This window comes from Eimeria necatrix, genomic scaffold (assembly GCF_000499385.1).
Source record: "Eimeria necatrix Houghton genomic scaffold, Enh_scaff455, whole genome shotgun sequence".
NCBI lineage: Eukaryota > Apicomplexa > Conoidasida > Eucoccidiorida > Eimeriidae > Eimeria > Eimeria necatrix.
This window is the reverse complement of record NW_013654340.1, coordinates 1-10,000: the sequence shown is the minus strand read 5'-3', so window position 1 is coordinate 10,000 and position 10,000 is coordinate 1. Positions and strand designations below refer to the sequence as shown.

Genomic DNA, 10,000 nt, shown 5'->3' with positions numbered 1-10,000 from the left:
GCCTGCGCGTGGTTCGCCAAACCCTAAACCCTAAACCCTAAACCCTAAACCCTAGGCTCGCGCTCAAGCCTTTACTCGGGCCCCAAACCCTAAACCCTAAACCCTAAACCCTAGAGTGCAGCTGTGGCTCCGCAGGTCTACGAAGCCGAGGGAGTCGGCGGCCTTTTCAGGGGTTTTGTTCCTTCTTGCTTGCACAGGCTGTGCCGGTAAGGGTTTAGGGTTTAGGGTTTAGGGTTTAGGGTTTAGGGTTTCAGGGTTTAGGGTTTAGGGTTTGGGTTGAGCGCGCAAGGCTTGGAGTCCGCATGAAAATTGAGGGCTAGGTCTTAACTTCAGGCCCGACGCTTCGTCGCCAAGGGTTTAGGGTTTAGGGTTTAGGGTTTAGGGTTTAGGGTTTAGGGTTTAGGGTTTAGGGTTTGTCTTTTTTCGCAGGGACGGGCTGCACTGGTTGCTGCTTCGTTACTGCTACAGAGAGACTGTCTTCTGCAGCCAGTATCTTTTTGACCTCCTTGGTGAGCTAGGGTTTAGGGTTTAGGGTTTAGGGTTTAGGGTTTAGGGTTTAGGGTTTAGCGTTAGCAGGGTACGGCGCCAGGGAACAACATTTTCAGCCTAAAAACCCTAAACCCTAAACCCTGAAGTAAGGAATTGGGGACAATAATTTCGGTTTTACAGCCAAGGGTTTAGGGTTTAGGGTTTAGGGTTTAGGGTTTAGGGTTTGTGGCTGCAGGGCGCTGTTTTGGCTTCTTCCGGGGAAAGGCAGTTGAGCCCCAGCTGGAGTCTTTGGAGGCCCTAGCAGAGAGCAGCAGCAGCAGCAGCAGCAGCAGCAGCAGCAGCAGCAGCAGCGACAGCAGCAGCAGCAGCAACGGGAGTATAAGGGTGATTGGCAGCCTCAGAGAATTAGAGACAAGAGACACAGACACCGATTTGTCTCCTTTGCTGCAGCAGCTGCAGCAGGACCTGCAGCTGCAGCAGCAGCAGCAGCAGCAGCAGCAGCAGCAGCAGCAGCCTCTTCTGAAGTGTTTGGCCACAGAACTGCTGCCGCCTATGCTTCTCAAGGCGAGTCTTGCTGAAGGGTTTAGGGTTTAGGGTTTAGGGTTTAGGGTTTAGGGTTTAGGGTTTAGGGTTTAGGGTTTGTCATATTGAATTCGTTATGTGGAAATTGCATGCAGCCAAAATGCGTTTGCTGTCACTTCCTGGAAAGAATTGCCCGCAGTGCAGCACCTAGGGTTTAGGGTTTAGGGTTTAGGGTTTAGGGTTTAGGGTTTAGGGTTTAGGGTTTGCGTGCAGCTGGCTGCGGAGTTTGCTGCTTATCCGCTGCTGCTGCTGGCGACGCGGCTGTCGGTGGTGGAGGTCCCTGGTGCTGCTGCTGCAGCAGTTTATTTTCCTGCTGCTGCTTCTCCTTTGAAGTTTGTGTCTTTTGCTGCTGAGCTGCTGTCTGCTGCAGCAGCAGCAGCAGCAGCAAGAGACATGCTGCAGCTCACGCTGCGGGCTGATGGCTTTGCTGCTTTTTGGAGAGGCTCTTTTCCTTTTATTTTGTCTCGATCAGTAGATGAATTAGTTGCTGCTTCTTTTTTTCTTTACAACAAAGCCTGCTGCAGCAGCAGCAGCAGCAGCAGCAGCAGCAGCAGCAGCAGCAGCAGCAGCAGCGGCAGCAGCAGGGGCGAGGGCGGCGGAGGGAAGCGCGTCAGCAGCAGCGGCAACGGCGCAAACGGCAGCAGCAGCAACGGAGCCAACAGCAGCAGCAGCAGCAGACGCAGCAGCAGCAAGAAGGAAGCCGAGGAGGAAGCAGCAGCAGGAGATGCTGCTACTGCTGCTGCTGCTGCTGATGCTGCAGCAGCAACAGCAGCAGCAGAACCAAGGCAGCAGCGAAGACCAAAAGCAGACGAAAACTCCGTCGAGAAAAGGCTGCAGCAACTTGAAGAATACACCATGAGAGCCTGGCTATCTGGTGAGGGTTTAGGGTTTAGGGTTTAGGGTTTAGGGTTTAGGGTTTAGGGCTTGCTGCATAATTCCTGGATTTAAGGATCAAAGGCTGGTGCCGCTGAGCAGCTGGAGTCAAGGGTTTAGCCTCTATGCTTCGAAGCCAAGGGTTTAGGGTTTAGGGTTTAGGCATAACACTTTAGGGTTTAGGGTTTAGGGTTTAGCAGGGTTTAGGGTTTAGGGTTTGTGTGCTGCGGCTGCAGCTATTCTGGGCACTGCTGCGGCTCCCCTGGCGCAGCTGTCCGTAATTCAGCGCTGCCAGTCTCGCCTAGAGGTAAACCCTAAACCCTAAACCCTAAACCCTAAACCCTAAACCCTAAGTAAACCCCAAAGAGTTTAAGATATTGGGCTGCAGATGAATGCCTGGCTGTGAGGGTTTAGGGTTTAGGGTTTCAGATCCTCCTTCTGAGGCCGGATGTTTACAGCCCCTACCCCTTGTGAGGGTTTAGGGTTTAGGGTTTAGGGTTTAGGGTTTAGGGTTTAGGGTTTAGGTGTGCTTCAGGGCCTCTGCGTGTACCAGCCGTGGTTTAAAGTGCTGGCGGGGATGCCGTGGAAGGTTCGCTTAAAACCCTAAACCCTAAACCCTAGATCTGCTGCTGCTGCTGCTGCTGCTGCTCTCGCTGCCAGCTAATTCAGGGTTTAGGGTTCAGGGTTTAGGGTTTAGGGTTTGTGAGGGGGTCTGCGCGCAGCCTTTGATACTCCAATTCGGCGTTTGCTGCATCTTCTTAGCAATTAGCGGCGCTGTACGTTTTGCTGCTGCTGCTGCTGCTGCTGCTGCTGTTGCAGCTCCTGCTGTTGATGCTACTGCTGCTCCTGTCACTGCGTCGCTGCTGCAGCTGCTGCTGCCTCTGTAGCTGCTGCTGCTGCTGCTGCTGCTGCTGCTGCTGCTGCTGCTGCTACTTCTGCTGCGATAGCACTCCTGCTGTTGCTGTTCTTCGCGGCGCCCTATCCCGCGCTAGCTCGCAGCTGCAAGTGCTGCTGCTGCAACTGCTGCTGCTGCTGCTGCTGCTGCTGCTGCTGCTGCTGCTGCTGCTGCTGCTGCTGCTGCTGCTGCAGGCTTTGTCATCGAGTCAGCAGCGCCTAGCAGAAATAGAAGACGAGGAGGGAGAAGAGCTCTAACGGCGGCAGTCCAGCCATGTAGCTAGCTGGCTGGCCAGCTAGCTAGCCAGCTAGCTAGCTAGCCAGCTAGCTAGCTACTCAGCTAGCTAGCTAGCTAGCTAGCTAGCTATTTGCTGGAGTTGCAGTCAGCCCCCATCTAGCTGGCCCGAGGCTAGCGCAGCGTCCTAGCTAGCTGCTTACGAACAGCTAGCTGTGGGCAAATAGCTGGCTGGCTAGCTGGCTGGATAGCTAGCTGGCTGGCTAGCTGGCTGGCTAGCTGGCTGGCTGGCTGGCTGGCTGGCTGGCTGGCTAGCTGGCTAGCTAGTTGGCTAGCTAGCTGGCTAGCTGGCTGCGCGCTGGGTCATTTGGAGAGTGTGTCGGCTATTTGGCTGGCTAGCTGTTTGGCTAGCTATTTGGCTGGCTAGCTAGCTACCCAGCTATGTGGCTAGCTGGCTATCCAGCTAGATCCAGCTAGCTGTGGTTAGCTAGCTGTGGCTAGCTAGCTGTGGCTGTCCATCCAACTGTGGCTGGCTTTTCAACTGTGGCTAGTTAGCTAGCTCTGGGTGGCTAGCCAGCTGCGGCTTGCTAGCTAGCTCCGGGAGCTATCTAGCCCTGGCTAGCCAGCTAGCCGTGTGGCTAGCTAGTCAGTTGTGGCTAGCTAGCTAGCTGTGGCTAGCTAGCCACAGGTGGCTAGCTAGATAGCTCTCGCTAGCTATCAAGCTGCGGCCAGCTAGCTAGCTAGCCAGCCGCTTTATGAGGCCAACGCGCCCGACCCATATGGAGGGCAAAGACAGTGAAGGTTTCTGACGCGTCTTTACTAGCAGCAGCAGCAGCAGCAGCAGCAGCAGCAGCAGCAGCAGCAGCAGCAGCAGCAAAGTGTGCACAGAACTCTAGAAAACAAGTGTCTGTATAAAAGCAAAAGAGAAGCAGCAGCAGCAGCAAAACAAATGGAAGGAGTGGGCGAGGTGTACAGACACCTCAGCTGCCTATACACCCCAGCACCCCTCAAAACAAATTGCTGCTGGCAGCCTGCTGTTGCTGCTGCTGCTGTTGCTGCTGCTGCTTCTGCTGCTACTGTTGCTGCTGCTGCTGCAGGGATACTCTGCAGCGGGGCCCTCGAGTGGGTTCGGCAAATCTTAAACCCTAAACCCTAAACCCTAAACCCTAATTTCAGAGGCCCCTCATGGGGGCGCAGCATTCTCCTGCTGCTCCTGCTGCTGCATTTGCTGCTGCAGGATCTGCGCCTCCTTTCTTTGCTGGTGTAGAACCTGCTGCTGCTGCTGCTGCTGCTGCACTCGCTGCAGCATCTGCTGCTGCTGCTGCTGCTGCATCTTTGGCTGCTAGCTTAGCTACCTCGGCTGCTGTTCCTGTGCAGTGTGCTGCTGCCGCCGTTGCTGCTGCTCTTTCCGTGTCTGCTGCTGCTGCTGCTGCTGCTGCTGCTGCTGGTTCCGCAACATCGCTGCGACTGTGCTCCTGCAGCTGCTGCGGTGTTTCCTGCTGCTGCTGCTGCGGCGGCGGTGGCGGTGTTTCCTGCTGCTGCTGCTGCTGCGGCGGCGGCAGTGTTTGGTGCTGCAGCTGCTGCGGCTGCTGCAGCTGCTGCGGCTGCTGCAGCTGCTGCGGCTGCTGCAGCTGCTTCTGCATTTCCTCGTGCTGCTGCGGCTGCTGCAGCTTCTGCGGCGTTTCCTCGTGCTGCTGCTGCTGCTGTACGTGCTGCTGCAGCTGCGGTTCCCGCAGCAACTGCTGCTTAACGGACTCCTGCATTTGCTGTTGCTGCTGCTGCTGCTGCTGCTGCTGCTGCTGCATGGGCTCGAGGTTACTGGACTGCTTCCTCCCCTCCGTTGAATCTGTGGGGCCCTTCTTTACCTGAAGCAGCAGCAGCAGCAGCAGCAGCAGCAGCACGAAAGAAGACAGTGCACATAGTGTTGCAGCCGCAGCAGCAGCTGTGCAGCAGCAGCTTTCACCACTTTTGCTGCTGCTGCTGCTGCTGCTGTTGCAGCACGTATCTGCAGCAGCTGGAGCAACAGGGACTCCAGTTGCCTCCACCTAGTGCTGCTGCTGCTGCTGCTGCTGCTGCTGCTGCTACTACTGCTGCTGTTGCTACTACTGCTGCTTCTGCCTCTGCTAATGCTATTGCTGCTGCTGCTGCTGCTGCATTTAAGACTTCTGACACTACTACTCCTTCGAATATTACTATTAACAGTGCTGCTGCTGCTGCTGCTGCTGTTGCTGCTGCTGCTGCTGTTGCTGCTGCTGCTGCTGCTGTTGCTGCTGCTGCTGCTGCTGCTGCTGCTGCTGCTGCTTACCACGTCAGCCTCTCCTGGCCCGGGCAATTTGAGGGAAGAATTTTCTTTCTCGAGGGTTTCCGCGCCCACAAGAGCCACCATAAACTGCAAACCACAAACCCTAAACCCTAAACCCTAAACCCTAAACAGCAGACCAGGATAACAGCGTAAACCCTTAACGCTCAGCGTCCAAGGAAACCCAACCCAGGCAGTTGGCTAGCTAGCTAGCTAGCTAGCTAGCTAGCCAACTGCCTGGCTATCTATCTAGCTAGCTATCTAGCTAGACAGCTAGCTAGCCAACTGCCTGGCTAGCTAGCTAGCTAGCTAGACAGCTAGCTAGCCAACTGGCTGGTTAGCTAGCTAGCTGTCCAGCTAGCTACGTGGCTAGCCGGATAGCTAGCCAGCTAGCTAGCTAGCTACATGGCTAGCTACACAGCTAGCTAGCTAGCTAGCTACACGGCTAGCTAGCTACCCGGCTAACTAGCTACATGGCTAGCTAGCTACATGGCTAGCCAGCCAGCTAGCTACATGGCTAGCTAGCTCCATGGCTAGCTAGCTAGCTAGCTAGCTGGTGTGAAGAAGGCCGAGCTGCTGCCCGTCAGTCGCTGCTGAGGCGCCTCTGGCTCGACCCCCCTCCACGTCGAGGGTTTAGGGTTTAGGGTTTAGGGTTTATGGTTTAGGGTTTACCTCGTCGAACTCTATAACTCCATTCTTCTTAATGTCGCACTGGGCCAAAATCTCTTCAGCCAAAAACCCTCCATAAGAGTCCCCCAAAATTTGCCGCAGATTTTCGAGGCTAATTTGGCCCCGGTGGTCCACGTCCAGCCTGCGCAAACCCTAAACCCTAAACCCTAAACCCTAAACCCTAAACCCTAAACCCTAAACCCTAGACGCTAAACCCTAGACCCTGGACCCTAAACCCTGGACACTGTGGGATCAGTGGTGCTAATCCGGCACACTGAGAAGGAGTTGCTGCGCGCACTAGGAACAGAACTGGCACAGGAGTTAGGGTTTAGGGTTTAGGGTTTAGGGTTTAGGGTTTAGGGTTTTGGTCACCTCTCGAAAGCTTCTCTAATCAAGGATTGACTCAGGGAGACTTGGGTTTGAAACGTCGCCGCCAAAAACTCGCTGTAGTTTATTTCCTGGTCCCCTGCAAACAAACCCTAAACCCTAAACCCTAAACCCTAAACCCTAAACCCTAGACCCTAAACCCTTAAACCACGAACCCAAACGCTCGCTCTGAAATGTAAACCCTAGACTAGAATGCCCCCTGTAACAGTCCTCGACACAGCCAGCGCTGCACTGTGTTTTGTCTCCCTAGGTTTTAGGGTTTAGGGTTTAGGGTTTAGGGTTTAGGGTTTAGGGTTTACCTGTCAAGTCTATGCGGTGGAAAATCCTGCGCGCCTCCGCCTCTGGGATTTTGAGTTTGGTGACTAATATGTCCACTAAACCCTCGACCTGCCGCAAACCACCAAATCAGCGTCTAGGGTTTAGGGTTTAGGGTTTAGGGTTTAGGGTTTAGGGTTTAGTATTCGATTGCGAAGGAACAGGTAAAGGGTGTTGATGAACAAAGACAAACTGAATCGGTGCAGAGACACTCAGCAGCCATAACCCTAAACCCTAAACCTGAAACCCTAAACCCTAAACCCTAAACCCTAAACCCTAAACCCTCACCTTGATCGTTCCTGTGCCCTCTTGGTCTAAAGCCCAGAACAGCTTTTCCAATTCGTCTAAATCTTTGCTCGGCATAGACAAAGCAATTAGCCCTGAGCCACAAACCCCAAACCCTAAACCCTAAACCCTAAACCCTAAACCCTAAACCCTAAACCCTAAAACGCAGAGAAAAGCTCCCTTTCGCTGCTTGTTCTGCCTTGCAAACCCTGAAGGTCAAGCCAGAGCTAAGGCCTAAACCCCAACCCGCAGACCCCAAACCCCAACCCCAAACCCCAAACCCTAAACCCTAAACCCTAAACCCTAAACCCTAAACCCTACCTAGGGCGGCTCGTTGAATGGTCGTGCAAGACGCAAACCTCTGCATGCTTTTCAAAACTTGAATGTCAATTGGATAACTTCTTAATTCCGTTTCTGTTGCTGCTAACCACCTGTGCTGCAGCGCCTGTGCTGCAGTCAGCCGCTCCCGAGGGTTTCGCCTGCGCCAAACCCTAAACCCTAAACCCTAAACCCTAAACCCTAAACCCTAGGCCCTGAACCCCAGGCGCTTCCTCGCTTCGGGCCGCAGCGGGAACAGAAACCCTTCCCTAAACCCCACCCCCAGCCCGACCCCCAAACCCTAAACCCTAAACCCTAAACCCTAAACCCTAAACCCTAAACCCTCACTTGAGCAGCGCAGAAATGAAGGACTTTGCGAGAGAAGAAACCCCCTTCCATCCAGGACCATCAAATGTCAAACTGCATCTTTTAATTTTAATTATTATTTCCAAATCTGTTTTGCCTCCAAAAGGAGGAGTCCCAGAGAGCAGCATGTACACAATCACCCCTGAAAACACAAACCCTAAACCCTAAACCCTAAACCCTAAACCCTAAACCCTAAACCCTAACTTTCGAACCCCAGACGAAAACCCAAAGCCCAAGCCGCAGCTCCCTCCCACAACACCCCACCCCCACCCCCAGCCCCCGCCCCGAAGTTCCAAACCCTAAACCCTAAACCCTAAACCCTAAACCCTAAACCCTAAACCCTACCTATGCTCCAGACGTCGCAGAGGTGGTTGTACTTGCCATCCATTACTTCGGGGGCAACATAATAAACTGTCCCGTGCATAGCCCTCATGGGGTTGTTGGGTTTGAAGAGGCAGCTAAATCCGAAGTCAATCTAAACAGCAGCAGCAGCAGCAGCAGCAGCAGCAGCAGCTTAGCCTCTGCAGCAGCAGCAGCAGCGGCAGCGGGAGCAGCAGCGGCGGCGGGAGCGCAAGCGGCAGCAGCAGCGGACGCGAGGTGGAAGGCAGCAGCAGCGGCGGCAGCAGGGGAACGGGAAGCAGGCAAGCGCAGCAGCAGCAGCAGCAGCAGCAGCAGCAGTAACAGCAGCAGCAGCTGCAGCAGCAGCAGCAGTTACACCAGCAGCAGCAGCAACAGCGGACTCAAAAAGCGGCAGCAGCAAACGTGCGGCCAACAGCAAAGCAGCAGCCACAGCCAAAACGCAGCAGCAATAATAGCATCAGCTGAAACAGCAGCAGCAGCAGCAGCAGCAGCAGCAGCAGCAGCAGCAAACGTACCAGCTTGAGCGGCGCGTCTTCTCGTTCATCTAGATAAACCCAATTCTCCAGCCTGCAGCAAATCGAATTAAATAAATAAATTAAATTAAATTAATTAAATTAAATTAAATTAAATTAATTAAATTAATTAAATTAAATTAATTAAATAAACTCACTTGAGGTCTCTGTGGCAAATGGAGTGCTGGTGGCAGTAGTTAATTGCTGCTAGCATTTGTGCTGCTGCTTTTGCTGCTTCTCTTTCGGGGTATTTTCTCTTTTGAAAAAGTCTTTCATAAAGTTCTTTTCCAGTGCAAAGCTCCATTACAAGTCGAATGCAGCAGCTGCTGCTGCTGCTGCTGCTGCTGCTGCTGCTGCTGCTGCTGCTGCTGCTGCTGCTGCTGGTGGTAGGGGTGGGGGCAGCGGGGTGGGGGCTGCTGCGGCTGCTGGTGGCGGTGCTGGGGAGCTGGCGCTGGCAGCAGCTGCTGTTGCTGCTGCTGCTGCTGTCGCTGCTGCTGCTGCTGTTGCTGCTGTTGCTGCTGCTGCTGGGGCGCCTGCCGACAGCTGCTGCTGCAGTGGCGGGCGCCGCTGCGGGCCTTGCTGCTGCTGCTGCTGCTGCGCCCTTCGCAGCAGCAGCAGCAAGCGCAGCAGCAGCAGCAGCCTGGGGCGGGAGCTTGCGCGCGCCGTTTGGGCCCGCTGCTGCTGCCGTCGCCGCAGCGCCCGCTGCTGCTGCTGCTGCTGCTGCTGCTGCTGCTGCTGCTGCTTCCAGGAAAGGCTTGTCAGCAAAAACATCCAACAACTTCGCTATGTTCGGATGATCCAACTGTAGATACACCCCAACTTCGTTCGACAGCAAACGGATTGCTGCAGTGTCTAGACAGCTCAGCTGCAGTGTCTTGACAGCCACCAGCCGCCCGCTGCTCTTCTGCACCGCCAGCCGCACCGCCCCCGATATTCCTGCAGCAAATAATAAACAAATAAATAAATAAATAAATAAATAAATAAATAAATAAATAAATAAATAAATAATAAATAATAAATAAATAAATAATTCTGGCGCAAGAAGCAAGTCCGCATCGAAGGTCTGCGAGGATCTGCAACGCAGCGTGCTGCTGCAGCAGCAGCAGCAGCAGCAGCAGCAGCAGCAGAACCTACGGCAGCTGCAGCAGCAGCAGCAGCGGCTCACACAGCAGCAGCAGCAGCAGCAGCAGCAGCAGCAATTCTGGCACGCAAAGCAGCAGCGCAGCCGCACCACCGCCCGCAGCAGCACCAACACCAACACAACAGCAGCAGCAACACCAGCAGCAGCAGCAGCAGCAGCAACACCAGCAGCAGCAGCAGCAGCAGCAACACCAGCAGCAGCAGCAGCAGCAGCAGCAGCAGCAGCAGCAGCAGCAGCAGCAGCAGCAGCAGCAGCAGCAGCAGCAGCAGCAGCAC

General features: G+C 54.5%; 2 protein-coding genes across 2 annotated transcripts in view; one reads left to right on the top strand and one right to left on the bottom strand.

The window, feature by feature from the left end:
- ENH_00055450 (hypothetical protein, conserved) overlaps nt 1–2,551 on the top strand; it is a gene marked incomplete at both ends in the record, with an annotated part of 2,765 nt that extends 214 nt beyond the window's left edge. Inside the window, 7 exons of the mRNA XM_013581583.1 lie at nt 1–11; nt 136–206; nt 430–509; nt 725–873; nt 1,285–1,945; nt 2,181–2,251; nt 2,480–2,551. The exon at nt 1–11 is cut by the window's left edge and continues 214 nt beyond it. Of these exons, the coding sequence (XP_013437037.1) occupies nt 1–11; nt 136–206; nt 430–509; nt 725–873; nt 1,285–1,945; nt 2,181–2,251; nt 2,480–2,551 (1,115 nt within the window). The remainder of the gene's footprint in view (nt 12–135; nt 207–429; nt 510–724; nt 874–1,284; nt 1,946–2,180; nt 2,252–2,479) is intronic.
- A 1,694-nt stretch (nt 2,552–4,245) lies between these two features.
- Nucleotides 4,246–9,520, bottom strand: ENH_00055440 (CAM kinase, CDPK family, putative; the record flags this gene model as incomplete). The annotated part of the gene is made up of 11 exons (XM_013581582.1): nt 4,246–4,938; nt 5,037–5,462; nt 6,045–6,183; nt 6,414–6,507; nt 6,728–6,815; nt 7,032–7,123; nt 7,350–7,507; nt 7,695–7,854; nt 8,058–8,187; nt 8,588–8,639; nt 8,743–9,520. Coding segments are annotated over 11 exons (2,810 nt in total), but the record flags the coding sequence as incomplete, so codon positions are not given.
- Between the last annotated feature and the right edge of the window lie 480 nt (nt 9,521–10,000).